This window comes from Squalius cephalus (genome assembly GCF_949319135.1).
Source record: "Squalius cephalus genome assembly, chromosome: 24".
Lineage (NCBI taxonomy): Eukaryota > Metazoa > Chordata > Actinopteri > Cypriniformes > Leuciscidae > Squalius > Squalius cephalus.
The window spans coordinates 2,888,933-2,907,539 of record NC_137145.1 but is presented as its reverse complement, the minus strand read 5'-3'; the positions used below and the strand labels follow the sequence as shown (position 1 = coordinate 2,907,539).

Genomic DNA, 18,607 nt, shown 5'->3' with positions numbered 1-18,607 from the left:
AAAAATATTTTTTTCACATTGTTCGATTGTTCAATTGCAACTTTGAATTTTTTTAAATATATATATATGTGTATATATATATATATATATATATAATTATTATAGATTTTTTTCAGTTGCAGTTGAACAATCGAACTGAAAAAAAAAATAATATATATTCTTTTTTTGTTTTTTTATAATTTTTTTGAAAAAAATATTTTTTTCACATTGTTCGATTGTTCAATTGCAACTTTGAATTTTTTTTAAATATATATATGTATATAATTATTATTTATTTTTTTTTCAAAGTTGCAGTTGAACAATCGAACTAAAAAAAATAATATATATATATATATATATATATATATATTGAACAATCGAACAATGTGTTAAGTGGGAAAATGTATGATCTGTAATAAAAACTCAGACGGGGGTGTGATTATTCATGCGTCTTTGTCTCTTGATACAGTAGATTTTCACGAAACACTCGTGGTACGGCGGCGCCTCTAAATTGAAGTCGAATCGGCTCTGAAGTGTTCGAAGGTTTCTGCTGGAGATGAGGTGCGGGGCGAAAGTGCGAGGGGGGATGGATTGAATTCTGATTGGGGTTCGGCGATGGGTAAAGAGAGTAAATCTGGTGACAAATGGTTTGGAAGAGCATTACTGTGGCGCGCTGATAAGAGCCTGTCTCCATAATAGAATGGAGAGGACTTGTCTATCAGCCTATTTGAAACCGTTCCTACAAGGTACTGGCTTTCATTAGCGTGGCCCGTGAATAGTGGCGCTGAATGAAAATTGCTACTTACCCCGCGATTACGGTATTGAAAGGTAGCTGTCAAAAGAGGGCCAGAGACTCGCAGGAAAAGAGGGGAGGTTGTGTGGCTGTCACCATGACAGGGAATGTGTTTCTCTAAGATTACTATTGTGTCTGTTTTATTAAAGGCAGGAAAGAGTAATGGGGCGGATAAGAACAGCATGAGAGGGTGATCCTGAAATACAATCGGAGAAATGTGACTTGAGGCTTGATGGGTGTAGGCCGATGATCGCCGCTGACGGACTATTTTGGGTTTCTATCAGGCTTTTGCTGGGAGGAATGGCTCTTTCCTGAAGAAGCAAACGTGATATCTGTGTTTTTCAGCGCTATCGCTGTGCTAACACTCCGCCTGGACGCTCGACGCAAACCTTCTCCAACGGCCGATCTCGTTTCCTCACCATCTGTAGAAAATTCCCTGTCATGCTTTAGCTAAAGGAAGTTAGGAAGTTAAGATGTTTGGTTGGGTTTTCATGTGTAAGTGCGTGACTGGAAACACATTTCCTGTTGTTTTGATGTAGAGGTTGATGCAACTGAAAGCATGACACAATAAAGGAAAAGTGCACCCAAAAATGATGTCATTATGTCATTCCGACTTGTATGCCATTATTATTTTAATTTTTTTCTTTCTGTGAAACACAACAAATCTTTTTATTACAACTGCAGATCATAGTGAATACATGCAAAAATTACTTTTTAATTAGCGACTCTAATTAAAAGTGTATTTTGTCTGACTTGCACTGGCAGATTTAAAGCAAAATAGATGTTTATATTCAAGACAATCTAATATGAGTGGTTGTTAGGAAAATGTAGGATTTATGATAATAAAGTAGTTTCTACGCTTATATTCAAGACACAATCTCAACCTGACGTCTCAAGAAAATCCACGTATTTTCCGAAGATGCAATTTAGTATGATGTTTAGAAGGAAAACACGGTTTTGTCATGTAGGCCTATAATTTCATGCTTAGTTTATTTATATTCAAGATAAAATCTTAGCATTGAGAAAATGTATTTCACAAATTTCGTGAAATGTGATTCATAGGAAAACGTATGATTTAAAAAATAAAAAAATCTAAGCATAAACTTCCACGCTTATATTCAAGACACAGTCTCAACCTGATCTCACGAGAAAATGTATGTATTAGGGCTGTCAAAACTTTTTACTTAAATATTACTAATATTCAAATTACTTTGTAATTTTAAAAGACATAATTTCCGTTTAGTGGAAAAAGCTTTTGGCTCGTCTCCTGAGGCCACAAGAATATTAATTCACCGCATTAAATTGTTTATTTTAAATCAATGAAATAACATGACTTTAAAAAAGTGCATAACGTTTATAAATCAAATATAATTTCGTAAATTGCAATTCTCTTGTGCGAGACGCGAGTGCAATGGTGAAAGATGTCCGTCTAGCGCATGTTTACATAGAAAGCAATGGAAAAGCAGCACAGAAAATGCGTTTTGTGTGAACGACTTGGTTATGACGTAGCCAAAATTTTCTCCGCATTGAGATTCTCTATTTTTTCTGCAATGTTTTGAATGAGCAACGCGGCGGTGCCGCATCTAGTGAGTTCAACTGGAAAGGATAAGAAAAACATTGACACGCAACGACTCTTACATTATCATCGGGCTCACCTAAAATTCAGATTTTTATTTTAAATTCGACAAATATAAAAAATTCTAATTTCAAGTATGTTTTTTACTAAGTTGAAATTTTCGTATGTGTTTAGTAGGAAAATACGTGATTTGTCATGTATAACTTCATGCTTAGTTTATTTGCATTTGTACTCAACCTGATCTCACGAGAAAATGTATTTACGCAATTTTGTACAAATTCGTAGAATGTAATTGGTTGGAAAATTTACTATTTGTAATATTTAAAAAAATAAGCATTAACTTCTACGTTTATATTCAAGACACAATCTCAACCTGATCTCACGAGAAAAATTTTTTTTTTCCTAAGTTGCAATTTCGTATGAATTTGTATGATGCGTTTAGTAGGAAAACATTTGATTTGTCATGTGTAGCTTCATCATACGAATTCATAACTTCCTAGTAGGTTTTTTACTAAGTTTAAATGTTCGTATGTGTTTAGTAGAAAATACATAATTTGTCTTGTATAACTTCATGCTTAGTTTATTTGTATTCAAGACACAATCTCAACCTGATCTCACGAGAAAACGTATTTACGCAATTTTTTACAAATCGTATAATGTGATTGGTTGTAAAATGTACTATTTGTGATATAAAAAAAAAATAAGCATAAACTTCTACGTTTATATCTCAACCTCGACACGATCTCAACCTGATCTCACGAGAAAATTAGTTTTTTTCCGAAGTTGCAATTTTGTATGAATTCGTATGATGCGTTTAGTTGGAAAATACACGATTTGTCATGTATAACTTCATGCTTAGTTTATTCGTATTCAAGACACAATCTCAACCTGATCTCACAAGAAAAAGTATTTCACGAAGTTCAAAATTCATACGATGTGATTCATAGGAAAAGGACATGAGCAGGTCGTACAAAAATGTATGAATGAGATCGTACAAATAAATGCAAATTCACCACCAACTTGTCAAAATCTAAAGTGGTTATGAATTGTAATGAGACTGTGTTGCCCAATCTATGAATAAAAGTCTTAATTTTCATGCAATGTTGCTATTTTATCCATTATAGAATAGGATATGCAAGCTACACGATAAAAGTAGACGACTTGTGGACTATATTCAGTTTTATTATAGTTTTGTGTAACAAACAAACCAAGGTGTAGGTTATTATTCACTGAAATTATCCCTTTTCTGCATCTCATTTTCCATATCTCATATTTGTTTTGGCATCAACAGGATGTAAAGCGTCAAAACGCCACTTTTGAATCTGAATGTGATCGTAAGATTTGAGACCTTCAGGAGAAGAGAAGATAAATATCAGTATGTTTCTCAACACTTTTATTCTGTTTTTGGTCCTTTTTGGCGATTGTCTACTTTTGTGTTCATACAGGTTTGGAACAACATGAGGGTGAGTAAATGATGGCATAATTGTTTTATTGTAAGGATGAACTGCTCTTTTAAAGGGGTGGTATAATGCCCTTTTCACAAGATGTAAAATAAGTCTCTGATGTCCCCAGAGTGTGTATGTGAAGTTTTAGCTCAAAACACCCCACAGATATTTTTATATAGCATGTTAAAATTGTCAATTTTTGAGGGTGAGCAAAAACGCACCGTTTTGTGTCTGTTCCTTTAAATGCAAATGAGCTGCTGCTCCCGGCACAGGGGGCGGAGCTTCAACAGCTCGTGTCCTTTTTCATGCACTGAAAATTTTAAAAGCCTTTTATGTTCAAACCCGGAGTCAGACAATGATGGAGAGACTCAAGAAGAAGTGACAACATGCAGAAGCAACAGGACATTTCTGAATGCTTAGTTGATGAATTTATGCAGCTTATGTGTAGTTATCTTCTAGTCATTGATTAGCATATTCTGTCTTGATAATCTATAAATCATGTTCTGGGGGCGGGGTTTATGTAAATTTTAGGGTTGGTGATGTCACTAACCCGGGAGGAATGTGGTGTAGTCTCTACCAGCCGTTTGTTGTAGTCCTTAAAAAGCGATTTCTTTAAAAGCAAATATCTCCCTTTGCTTTGAACTTTGAGCGCTGTAACTTTGCAGATGTTGTTTATGCTCAAACAGCAACATTACACACTAACTAAAGTTAGAAAAGTCAAATCATAATCAACCACCCCTTTAAGTAGCAAATAACCTAAAAATATTCCCTTTAATGACATTCCAGGAGATCTGACCTGAGGCGAGGACTCATCTGAAACTGAAAGGCATGTTAAAGAGAGACGTGAGGAGGTGAAGATAAGTGTCTCTGTTAAAGAGGGTCTGCCTCCGTACACTTAAGCTCTGAGTTTGTGCTCTCAATCGGTGAAGACTCGGATCAATAGCACTGCGGAAGCAAGAGAGGAAGAACACCGACAGGATCAGCAGAACGAGGTTAAACTCGCCTGGAGAGAAGCGAAAAACGTGAAAGTGAGTGATGAGCGCGGTCAGTGCTGAGATGTAGAGCCGCAGGGAAACCCTCTGAATAAATACACACAGGAATAGATTTAAAACATTAGTGCGTAAAGGTGATGGGTGTCATTTTTTAAGGTTGAAATACTCTCCTATCTCCCAGCTTAATATGCAGAGCCAACTATATTTTAAACCCGGCACACACTGAGATAATTTTTTCTGTCTTTTATGGTTGTTGTTTGTCAGATTGTACAATATGAGCTCAGTAAGATCCTGGGTAAAACCAAGACAGGCTGTACGTCTTTTTTACGTCTTGTTGCACAAATATACACTACCGTTCAAAAGTTTGGGGTCAATATGATTGATATTTCAAAAATGAAATGCTTTCTAATCATCAAACCTTCTATTTATTAAAGAATTCAGTTTCCACAAAAATATTAAACTGTTTTCAGTATTGATGATGATAATAATAATAAATGTTTCTTGAGCATCAAATCATCATATTAGAATGATTTCTGAAGGATCATGTGACACTGAAGACTGGAGTAATGATGCTGACAATTCAGCTTTGATCACAGGAATAAATTACATTTTAACATACAGTATATTCACATAGAAAACAGTTATTTTAAATGATAATAATTTTTCACAATATTTCTGTTTTTACTGTATTTGGTGTCTTTCAAAAACATTAAAAAAAAAATCATACTGACCCCAAACTGTTGAACTGTAGTGTAGATCTTAAGAGTACACTAATCTTTAATGTGAATTTTGATAGTACAATGTGAAAGAAACACTAAATAACAATATAAAACGCTGCAGTAATGACATTTTAGTTGGCCAACATGAAAGTACGAATCACCTTGTTTCCCTCAAAAACAACACAACAAAAGTGATTCTAACACGATTGGTTCATCATGATAATCTTTTGAAGGCTAAAAAAGCTAAACGTTGGCTATAAGTGAACTACACCACTGTCCCATGACTTCAACAACTCTTTCAGGGTCCGTTTAAACACATTTTCCCTGAAAGTTTGAGTTAGAATAGTTTGCAGGAGCGTAAATGAGGCTGTAAGTGTATGAGTTTACCTGTTTGGTGTGATTATGTTTAAAGTGGTGGCTGATCATGATTTGACTTTTCTAACTTTAGTTAGTGTGTAATGTTGCTGTTTGAGCATAAACAACATCTGCAAAGTTACAACGCTCAAAGTTCAAAGCAAAGGGAGATATTTGCTTTTAAAGAAATCGCTTTTTAAGGACTACAACAAACGGCTGGTAGAGACTACACCACATTCCTCCCGGGTTAGTGACATCACCAACCCTAAAATTTACATAAACCCCGCCCCCTGAACACGATTTATAGATTATCAAGACAGAATATGCTAATCAATGACTAGAAGATAAGGACATAAGCTACATACATTCATCAACTAACCATTCAGAAATGTTGTCTACACGTTGTCACTTCTTCTTGAGTCTCTCCATCATTGTCCGACTCCGTTTTGAACATAAAAGGCTAAAAGTTTTTAAAATTTTCAGCGCATGTGTGTGTGAGGTAAAAGGACATGAGCTGTTGAAGCTCCGCCCCCTGTGCCGGGAGCAGCAGCTCATTTGCATTTAAAGGGACAGACACAAAAACATTGTGCTTTTGCTCACCCTCAAAAAGTGTACATTTTAAAATGCTATATAAAAATATCTGTGGGGTATTTTGAGGTAAAACTTCACATACACACTCTGGGGACATCAGAGACTTATTTTACAGCATTATACCACCCCTTTAATGTTCTCGTCAACCTCTTTAGTCCAATTTAGGCACCTGTTAGCAACCTCCTTTCTTAGGACAAGTAAAAGCTTTTAAAAATCACACGGGTGCTACTGATGTATTTTATGCTGTAGAATAAAACGTAAAAATATCTTGAGCTTGTGTTCACCTTATTTCAGCCGTTTAACTAAAAACCCATTTAAAAAAAAGACATTGACTTGATGATGGAAACAAAACCCATTAACTTATTAACCCATTAACAGACAACCCCAAACTCAGAGGATTCATCACAAACGGCAAATAATTAAATGTCATACTAAGGAATTCAAGACTTTGTTCCTTTATGAGGAAAGAAATCTCAAAATTCCTGAAATTTGTCTCATATGGCACAATCTTGCCAAAATCACACAATGTGCACCCGGTTTAATTAATTCCAGCTTTGTTCTCCCTGAAATGTGTGAGAAACTGTGGCTCTGTAATGTTTAGGGTTGGGTATCATTTGAATTGTAACGATTCTGACTCTGCTTATCGATTCTGATTATTATTAGGTATATAAGGTAAAAAAAAAAAAACTTAGATATCCTTCACAATTCTTATTGCAAAACATGTCATTAGCTGAATACCATGAACAAAAATACACAAGGAACTTTTGCCTATAGTGTAAAAATACCATAGCAAAAACAACTAAATTTCAAGCATTATTAAAGACAAGAAAACACTCAGTAATTAAAAAAGAACAAATAAACAAATTAGCAATCAGACAAATAAATACAACTGAACAAATATCCGATTTAAATAAACAGTGTTTTAAGATTTTCATGTATTTAGATACAGAAACTGTGATCAAATGTAAAATAACACTACACTTTATAAATAAAATATACATTACCAAAATAGTTACAAAAGTTATTCAGTCAAGAACAGCAAGTGAATTTTCTCTTAGTCTTTTGTTGTTTGATTAGTGTTATTATAGAGAGCAGGAATATTAGGCTGCTGTCACTTTAAGAGCTGCACGGATCCAATGTACTGATACACATGTGTTTTCTTTGTCAACTGTTTACGTTCACTTAAGACAAACCCAGCTGTTTTTATGATGATATTTTGACATAGTTTTGTGTGTATTTGTCCGTTCGCACAGTATACAGTATTAGAGGCGGCTTTCTGTGCGCATGTCGTTTTGGATGCGAGTCTTCTTGCGCTTGAATGGTTTAAAATCACAATAAAATCACTTTCTGTGTGAGTTCTTTGGGTGAGTGTGCAGGACAGAAAACGGTGCATGGGTATTCTTGCTCTTGAATGGTTTAAAGTCATATTAAAATGAAAAGGACAAAGGAATAGATAAGAGAACTCAATTTTTTTATTTCATAACAAGTTTTCAATTCCTGACCTTAGTATCCGATTCCAGAATAGTAATCGATTTTTGATTCCCAACCCTAGTCATGTTCAACCAGCTCAAGACAGCAACAGCTGCTCAACCAATGGTGCGAGTTTGGGGGCGGGGCTTTGTGTTTGACTGACCAATGACGTGCGAGTGTGTGTTCAGGAAAGCTGTTTGTTTGTTTGGTGATTCTAGTGGTGCAGAAATAACACTTTTCATCTAGTACTTAATTGTTGGGTTATTTTACTAGGTGAATATTTAAGGATATTTATAAAAGCAGATGTGAACACATATGGAAATTCTTGAAGATTTTTTTCTCTCCACTCAATTTCAAGCCGTTTTCAAATGAACAACATGCATTTGAAAGCTTTTATTAGCTATACACCAATTTATAGATATGCTGGTTCTCCTGTGTTGAAATGGGATGCATCTGCACCAACCCAACTGGTCAGGCACTAGTCAGTAGCAATATAGCGCTGAAGATGATTAGCTTTTTAAACCGACTTTAACCTCTTCTGTCTGCAGATTTGCCTCAAATGGACCGTATAGAGTTTCACAAGATTAAAAGCACTTTTCCGCTCGTTCGGCTTTTGAGAAGCGAAGACCTATTTAGAGCATTTAATCCCGTTTCAAAGGGTGTATGGGAGGCAACGGCGGGCCAGCGAATTGATCATAGCCAAATGGTTCCTGTAAAATGCCTGATTGCTTAGGAAGTCAAGATGGTGGATCCGAGGAATTCCGTCAACTTTCTCGCCGGCCTTTTGATCCGAAGGGATTCCTGTTGCAGGCAGCCTCTCATGTCTCCTGCTTTTTGAAACAATACTCCTGTGTCTGATCGCATTGATCTCCTCACGGTGACCTCCGACCTCTCAAGATGCTGCGGAGAGGGAACGAAGGAATGTTGGGGGGAGCTGTCTGCTCTCTCGCCCTCTCTCTCTCTCTCTCTCTCTACTCGCCCTTTTTCATGCAATGATTTCATCGCAGCGAATGGAAATGGCTCACATGTGTTTGCAATTATACCTCACATTGTAATCATGAGACAGAGCCATAAAGCACACGCATACTCTCTCTCGAGGGTCCGTGCACATTCTACAAAACTTTTCATCAAACCATATGGTTTTGTCTTCTCGTTGTATATAGGCAGAGGGTCGAGTTTAAAAGAAAACAACAAAAGGGAAACGAGTGTTTTAGATGAATATTTAAAGGACTCCTATCATGAATTTCTTATTATTGCATTTTTTCCCCAGCAGGCCACTTAAGTTAGTAACATTTTATAGACTAAAAACCATAATTTTGGGTTTTCACAGCCTTTTTCCACCTTCTCTATGATCCTCGGATTTAAACAAGATGCAAGGAGATAGATAGATAGATAGATAGATAGATAGATAGATAGATAGATAGATAGATAGATAGATAGATAGAACATTTATGATTATTATCAATGTTGAAAACAGTTGTGCTGCTTTATATTTTTTTCTGTGGAAAACCGTGATACTATTTTTCAGAATATTTTGATGAATAGGTTTAAAAGAAATAGAAATCTTTTGTATAGCATTATAAATGTCTTTACTATCACTTTTGGTCAATTTAATGCGTCCTTGCTAAATAAAAGTATTATTATTATTATTATTTTTAAGTCTTACTGATCCCAAACCTTTGAACGGTAGTGTATGTAAATTTGTATTTAGTTTATATAATTCATCATATATATTTCAGGGTGGAAGAACATTTCCCAGAATGCATCACCTGTTGAATTTCAATGCATCCTTCAAAGCTTTAAAGTTTTTCTTTTTTTTTTTTTACATTTGTATCATTAGATATTATATAGTATGCTGAAACCCAATACTTGCATTTAAAAGTGTAATTTACCAATTTCTCTCTTTAACCCTTTAGAACCTGAAGCTAAAATAGGTGTTTTTCACATATTTTGATTTTTTTGACTGTACAATTCTAAAACAATGTGCTATCTTCATGTGCAAGGTGTCATTTTTTTTTTTTCAGAAAAAAAAATGCTTTCAACAAATTACAGTTATTGACCATTACTGTGTGTGGGGAGTTTGTAAATAGAATTTAAATAGACAAAAAATTAAAAAATGAGAATAAATTTACTGATTTTTATTTAGAAAAAAACAGAAAAAATCATGAACGAAAGAAACGAACACTTTAAAGTTAAAAAATTAACTATAATACATATATACAAGTCTTTTTTGTGACATTGGGTTGCACAGTTTTCATTTAGGACACTTTTTTTCATACACGCACACATACAAATGCACGCACACATACACATGCTAAGATACGTGAAAGAGTAACGGCCATCCGCCTCCCAAGTTTCATTAAAAATCATCCCAATCCCCTCTTCTGCTGTCTAACACTTCTTTCGCCATGTATTTGTTCGTTTCTTTTATTATTTTGTGCAATCCAAAACCCTCTAACCTGCCACGCTTCATATCGCTCTGTTCAAATCCTTCCTTCCCGCTCTTCTGTCATTTGCAGATGGAAAGCATGAAATGACCGTAATACGCTGTATATTGCTGAAAAGCGCATGTTGTCTACTGTCAGGGGCACTTGGAATGGTTTTGATAGTGCAAACGGTTGAAGAGTTACGGTAAAATGAATACAGCTTGCTGGAATGTGTTGGCGACGACACAGCCGGTTCTAAAGGGTTAAAAAAGTCCTGTTCACTGTGCCGCAATGAATTCTGGGGTATTTTAGGCCGCGAAGGATGCATCAGTTGTATCCTTCATTTCACTGCCACATTTGAAGGAGCCTTCGGATTGGGACGGCCTTCGTTACTCAACCGGCCTTCGAATGATGCAGCCTCTGAATTGCGACACAGTTTGACTAGTAATTCAATCAGAATCAGTTCCACCTCCTGCCATTCTGGTTCAACTTCCAATTCAACTTCATTTGTGTTCAAATTCAATTGGACTGCATTTGAGTTCTGAAAGTTAGAGTATGTTTTCACAGAACATCAAGCTTTTTTTTATCTCTAAAACTCCTCATGATTCTTATGATTTGACCTCTTTAAGCTTGTGCAAACTGGATTTGAAGTGAAATAAATGCAGGTTTATGGCGCAACCGTGCTCCATAATCAAGAATGAGCTCCGGGCGACACGACACGCATCCTCCATCATCTCGCAGGGAACGAGCGAGACCGCCGGGGTCGCCCGAGGAGCACATCTCTGTGACCCGAGGCCCTTCTGACTTTGGTCATTGTGCGGGTTGCAAACAAACTGCCCTGAGATGTTTACCGAGTCTTCTTGCTTATACACTGGCCAGACAATCCCATTAACTGATTAGAAGAGACCATGGTCTAAATTACTTGCCTGACCTTTACTCTGATAATAGACTCGCTCTGGAGGAAGAGATGCGGTTCGGAGAAGTAAAGTGATGGTGGAAATGTATATTAATTTATATATGAATTATGTATCATTATTCTCCTGTTTATTAATATGTAATTCACATGAGATCTTCAGAAGAGATCTTAAACTGCGCTGAGATTTGCCAAGATCAATCAAACCTCGATGGAGTGCATTAGTGCCCTTTTTTTTTTTTTCAGCAGTGTTGGTTCTGGAAGTATTTTTTCCCATTAATTTCTCCCATAGGGATTCTAAATAAAAAAAAAAAAACGTATTTGCTGAAGCATTATATATAAGCCATGAACCAATCATAACACTGCAAACTTTGATTTGAATCAAAAAAGTAGTAAAAATACAAGGGTATAAGAGGGAACAGAAGCATTGTGAACACCATAATCAGATTAAAAAACGATGGAAAAAGATAAAACTACTCGTTTAAAAAAGTTGATTAAATAAAAACAATCTATTTTAAGTTAATTGGAAAGTATGTATATTACAATATTTAAGTATTTTGAGAGTGTAATTTACTGTGCTTCATGGGAGTGGGCGGAGCTAAAGAGCACTTTGCTTGTAGCGACTCTTGATTGGTGGAATCTTCTGTACTGCATCATGGGTAATGTAGTTTTTCACCATGTATTCCGCTGTTAAACATGATTATTTTAAAACTAGGTTCAAATAACGCAGGCTGACGGCTTCAACAGAAGCAAATATTGATTAACAACCTCGTAGCTCACAATAAGGCTGTCTTTAAAGGTTTGTAAGTTAGTGCTAAAAATCAATTTCTCTATGGAGAAAATGGAGTTTTTTACTTCCAGAACCAGACTGTTGCGCTCTATATGAACTCAATTGTTTCTAAACTGCCATCTACATTAATTTTATAGCTTTGTACTCACACTGTACGACTCATTTGTGTCTGTTTATTTCTCCAAAAGAAGTTCCCTGAGACATTACTCCGTTAAAAGAGCATCTTCTGAGCAATAACATGCTCCTTATTTTCCTCAGAAAGCGTTTTAAAAGCAGTTGAGCTTATTTTGTTCCTGCCTGGTATCTGCATGTCAAAGACGTTTTAGAAGCACAAACTGCTTTAGTGTATTTATGGATTTTAAACATGCACTAAAATGATTCATGTGTCTTTAAATCCTCCATTTTGCTGATAATTTGAGATGTCTTTTGCCCGTGGCGGAGCTGAAACTGTGTCTCTCTCATTGATATACGGCACCAGAGCCGAAGCTTTGTTGAGTCGGGTATTTCCAGATGGCTCACAAAAGACTCAATTGACTCTCTCCTCTAATGTGTTAAACCGTTTGCTCCCGCATGACAAATTTAGAGGGAAAAAAACCCAGCCCTTCAGCAAACAGTAAAAGATGAAATATCAAACAGATTTTTTGTCTTTCACTCTGCAAAAAAAAAAGAAAATTAATATCCTACTCAGTGTTTTTGCCTTGTTTTCCAGTATCTTAACATTCTTAAATCAAGATGCATTTACTTGAGAAGCAAAATGACTCAAGATATTAAGTCTTGATAAAAGAAAACAAGAAAATATGGTCAGAAAAATATACTCGTTTCCCCTTTGAATTAAGTTTCATTTTCGGACCCCATTGGTAGATTAAGCGTAAACGACTTAATATCTTCAGTCATTTTGCTTCTCAAGTAAATGCATCTTGATTTAAGAATGTTTATATATTTGTACTGGAGAACAAGACAAAAATACTTGGGAAGAAACACATTTTTTGCAGTGTAGTTTCACATGCCATTTATATAAATGAGTCGTGCCGAGTGCTTTGTGTATAAATAAAGTTTGTCTGTTACAGATACATTTACATCACGTCTTGCTGCCTTATGCAATGGCGTCTGGATCTCGTCCAGCATGCAGTGATCCAGAGAGGCGGAGAGACGTCCCAGCGGCCCGCAGTCCTGACAACACCCTCTATCCCCCTCTGAAATCTTTATTTACTGCCCCTCGCCGGGGCAATTACAGCGCCGCTGAGGTGAGGAGCTTCTGTGAGGTTGTGTGTGCGCTTGTTTGTTGTGTTTGCGCTGCTGTACTGCAATACAGTGTGAGCAGGGGACACAAGATAAATCAGCAATATCATATGTTTTGGCCGATATTGAAAGCTGATATCAGAGCTCTTTTTCCTCACAAGTTATTCAATCATGTTTTGACATGAAATGTTGTGAAAACAGACTCACACTGTACTCACACAGACTCACACAGAGACAAAAAACAGCATGAATATTAATGACAATGATAATGACTTATGAGTGCCTAAAAATGTCCTAGATGTGGCTGAAATATGTTTAAAGAAATAAAATGCAATTTATTCATTTCCCAAAAAGCTGGCAGGGGAACTTAGGCTAACTTAATAAAATACATTTTTTGATGTAAATTCTTGACCAAAGTGTGAACAACGTTCTTGAAACATGAGCAGAATTAATGTCATTTTCATTAAAAATGTTCTCTCATAATTTGTCACATTGACACACACACACACACACACACACACATTTTTTTTTTTTTTTTAGTAATTACATGTTTTTCTTCTTATTTTTCCACTTGCACTTAAATTTGCAGTTTAATGTGGGTGGCTACTTTTTTTTTTTTTTTTTCATTGCGCCTTGAGTCCTTCAACCAAACAAAACTTTACTTTAAAAATATATATATATTTTTTAAATAAAATAACAAATTATTCATTGCCCAAAAGCTGGCTTAATACAAATTTTTAAATGTAAATTATAGTGCACGAACTCCATCGCACACCTGTAAGTAATAGGTGCGTAGGATAATAAGGCCAGATAGGTCGATATAAGGAACTCCCGCACACTATCTTAACTTGCAATTTAAATTAATTTTTTATTAATGCACAACGTTTCGGTCACTCCTGATGAAGGTCGTGTGACCGAAACGTTGTGCATTAATAAAAAATTAATTTAAATTGCAAGTTAAGATAGTGTGCGGGAGTTCCTTATATGTTTAAATGTAAATTATAAAAATTAAGATTATAAAATGTATGTTTTGAATTTTGATGCAAATTCTTGACAAAAGTTTTAGTGTTTTCATTTTCTTGTATGTAATATAAAATATGTGCTATTTTGTGTGCGTGTGTCTGTGTGTGTGTGTGTATTTTAAATAAAATACAATTTACATTTCCCAAAAAGCTGCCTTGCGAACTTAATATGATCTTTAAATTATGAAATTATAAAATGTGTGTTTTGATGCAAATTCTTGACAAAAGTTTGTTTTTCAGGATTCTTTGATGAATAAAACGTGAAAAAGAACAGCATTTATTTAAAATAGAATTTTTTTGTAACAATATACACTATCGTTCAAAAGTTTGGGGTCAGTGTTTTTTTTTTTTTTTTTTTTTTTACTTTTATTTTGAATAAATGCTGTTCTTTTTTAACTTTTTATTCATCAGTGAACCCTGAGAAAAAAGTATCACAGATTAAAAAAATATATATATATATTAAGCAGCACAACTATTTCCAACATTGATAGTAACTCGGTATCAAATCATCATATTAGAGTGATTTCTGAAGGATCATGTGACACTGAAGACTGGAGTAATGAAACTTTGATCACAGGAATAAATTACATTTGACAATATATTCACATAGAAAACAGTTATTTTAAATTGTAATAATATTTTCTATATATTTTACAGATTTACAAACTTTAAATTATAAAATTACAAATTCAGTTTTTGTACATTAATACCCACATTGATTTGATTGTGAAAGTTTTTTTAATGACTGATTCCCCGAATGAGTTCCAGAATTCGTCTCAAATGATTTGCTAAAAGCTAACCGAAATGTCTGTATCAGTGCATCTCTAGTCACTGTACTTAGGTAATGTATGTGGATAATTTGGAGCTCTATCTTCAGTTACTTGTTGGTTATTGAAGCGGTCTTGGCCTCCCGGTTCATCACGAGCTCAGTTTAGTCACGTCCCCCGTGGAGAACACAAAGGATGTAATTGCTTTAGCTTGAGCTCAATTGCTCCAATTTGAGGCAGTCTTACACGCCAGTCAGCTGTGTGTGCGAGCGCCGTGCCAAGAAGCGCTGCGGATTACCCGCTTCTGTGCAATGCCCAAGCCCAAAAATGCCACATAAATTCGATTTGTTTAAGACGGAGGCTTGTGGCTTTTAAATTCAGCACAAATTGCAGCAGTCTAGTGTCTTTTAAAGCCTATTATTGTGTCTTGCGCTAATGGTACATGTAGAGCCGCTATAATGGCACTTCAGTACTTGACCATGATCTCTCGTGTCAGTTTGAGGTTTTGTCTTTCACGCTGAGGGTCACGGTGATGATTAGGACAAACTGTTTGGGACACAGATGGTCCCTGTAGATGGATGGACATCTGTCCATTTACATCTTCTGTTTTTAGAAAGTTGGATACATTACATCTCTTCAGCACGCTACACCCTTCCACGCAAAATCCCAAAGCTTAAAGTCCGCCATAGTCAATCATTTTATCCCTTAAAACTCACCAAAATGACACATTTAAAAATTTTTTCAATGCCTTAAAATAGCTTGAATGTAACTCGACACCCTTGCCTCATTTAGTATACGCAGCTCTATGAATATGCAAATGAGCCCCGCCTCCACTCACTCACTCAGCTCAGAGATCCACTGGTTGACGATCACACGTTGATCTGATTGGTTACAAGTTTGTGACGTCAGAAACACCAGCGATTTCAAAGTGTGTTTTTGAGACTGTCTTTGGTTCACTGCAGTTTTAAGGAGGAAATACTCAGCAATGGTGTCGACTTATGAATTTACACATGGTTTGTCTTAAAGCATAGACAAATAAACAACATCGAACATTGAAATCAAAATGGGTACATTAATGCATGTTCCTGGTCTTGCTGTGAATGAATTATCTATGCACATTACTTGTTTTTGTAATCATTCAAACATGCTAGTTCCTTTAACGATTTCAATAGTCCTGACATTCAATAGGTAACTACATGTCAACTAGCAGTCAATAGAGTATTAGTAGACTTAATATCTGCTAACTCTTTATCTTGATCCACAGCAGACATTCTACTGCCTAAAAGTAACTACATGTCAACTTATTCTACTAACACTTACAGTACCAATACTCGACTGAGAGTTATGCCGGGTTCAGACTACATGATTATGTGATTTTGACTCCTAAATTCTTGTCGTGTTTTGGACAAGACATGTCAGGCTACACGTTGCTTCCCGACCAATCATCGCTCGCCGTGCATGAGATCATCGAGAAGGCGGAGCTAGAGAATGTCTTTTAGAAACAAGAGCGTAAACAAACAATGGTTTCTGAAGCGGCGTGTTTTATTCTGGCTGTCTTGTCATCGGAAAAGCACAAAAAAGGAAAAACGACAGTGGACGCGGCGTCGGTCATCATCCACTGTTACACACTACTATATGAGATAAAACGATTAAAGGGTTAGTTCACCCAAAAATGAAAAGTCTGTCAGTAATTACTCTCCCTCATGTTGTTCCAGCCCCGTAAGACTTTCGTTCATCTTCAGAACACAAATTAATGTATTTCTGGTGAAATCTGAGAGCTGTCTCACTCCTCCATAGGCTTGTATGTTATTGAAACTTGCCGGCCCAGAAAAGTTAGTAAAGACATCGTTAAAATAATCTAGAAACACAGAAGAAAATGAAGAGTTGAATAAAGTCGTTATTGTTTTATTTATTTTTTGTGCACAAAAAGTATTCTCGGCGCTTGATAAACTTAAGGTTGAGCCACTGTAGTCACTTGGACTATTTTAACGATGTCTTTAATAACTTTTCTGGGCCGGCAAATTTCAATAACATAGAAGCCTATGAAGGAGTGAGACAGCTCTCAGATTTCACCAGAAATACATTAATTTGTGTTCTGAAGATGAACGAAAGTCTTACGGGTTGGAACAACATGAGGGTGAGTAATTACTGACAGAGTTTTCACTTTTGGGTGAACTAACCCTTTAATTCTTGTACCTCGATGCCCATTGTCCTTTACGAATCACCACGACACGATTTCACCCAAAATCAGGCTGATATCATGTAATCTAAACCCGGCATTAGTGGACATCTAGTTGCAAAGTTACTACTAGTTAGTAGAATGTATAAAGTGGGCCATTGAAATAAAGTTTTACCCAATCGACTGCAAATATGCGTTCACGTCTAGTGCCATTTTTTTAAATATAAAAACGCCCAGTTTTCACCATCAAACCAAATCCCAAACGATAAAATCCACACAAAAATTCCCAGTTGAATATTCTGTAGGCCTAAATGACACATTTCAGAAGTAAAACGGGTTACAGATGCCGTTTCATGTTGACTTTAAACACTTTCAAACATCTCTTCTGCACCAAGAACGGCTGGTGTGAGGAGATTTCCCACAAGGCATTTCTTATGAATGAGAGTTTCAGTTCCATTAGAGCTGCCGTGAAACATTATCAGCCTCTTGAGTTTCAGAACTTTTACGTGATAAACTCGCCGTCCATGTCATAACCTCGTGTAAATCATCACACGGGATGTGAAGGATGTGTTTAATCAGGTTTACCTAAGAGATCCAGCCATGCAAATTTAACCACCATAATCTTTCTTTCGCTCCTGGATTTTGCTGTAGCTTTTCACCCCCCAAAAAAACAAGATAAACCTCAAATGCACAGCAATCTATACTGCAAACGGATGCGCCGGGAAAGAAATGTGTCATAAAGCGCCGTCCATATCTAATGCCCAGGCCTTTTAAAGCAATAAGCAATCTCACGCAGGCTGTTAATGCGATAAGCGATCTTACGCAGGTTGTTAATGCGTGCTAAGAATGAATATATTCCTTTATGAGCCTCCGAAGACTAATTATGCCGCTCTTAAAATGTCACAAACATATGATTACAGCCTTTAGCGCACACAATAAAGATTTGCACTTAATAAAGACCTCACAGCTGCGCTCAGCTGCTCGCCCATAAATCAGGAAAGTTATCGGGAAGTGAAGTGCGGAGGGGAACATGTGAATTCTTTGATTCTCCGCGCTGAGAGAGAGTTTTGGGTTACCGGCATGAAACAATCCGGCAGATTCTCCTCTTTTGGACACACCGTCGGGCGGATAGTTTTAAAGCAAGCACCTACGCCCCCTGTTGTCGCTTAAAACGACCCGTTTGTGTGTGTGTGCATGCCTATAGCTTGCTTAGATCATGAACATGTCATTGTTTATTAAGCCTCATGTCATTCCAAACCTGTATGACTGTCTTTGTTGTTTGGATCCCACTGACTTTTCTTCTTATTTCACAGGATTTGATTCATTTTAGTGAATCGGTTTGATTCACGGCT

General features: G+C 36.2%; 1 protein-coding gene across 4 annotated transcripts in view; it reads left to right on the top strand.

Annotated features, from left to right (window-relative positions):
- The window catches only part of LOC307152277 (uncharacterized protein), a 46,250-nt gene that overhangs the window by 21,942 nt on the left and 5,701 nt on the right, over window positions 1–18,607 (top strand). For 2 of the 4 annotated variants that reach the window (XM_079860784.1, XM_079860783.1), the window contains exon 3: window positions 13,116–13,292. In XM_079860784.1, coding sequence (XP_079716910.1) covers window positions 13,116–13,292 — 177 coding nt within the window. Of the gene's footprint in view, window positions 1–4,588; window positions 4,822–13,115; window positions 13,293–18,607 lie in introns of those variants that run through there. The other 2 variants (XR_013819986.1, XR_013819985.1) reach the window with 2 other exon arrangements.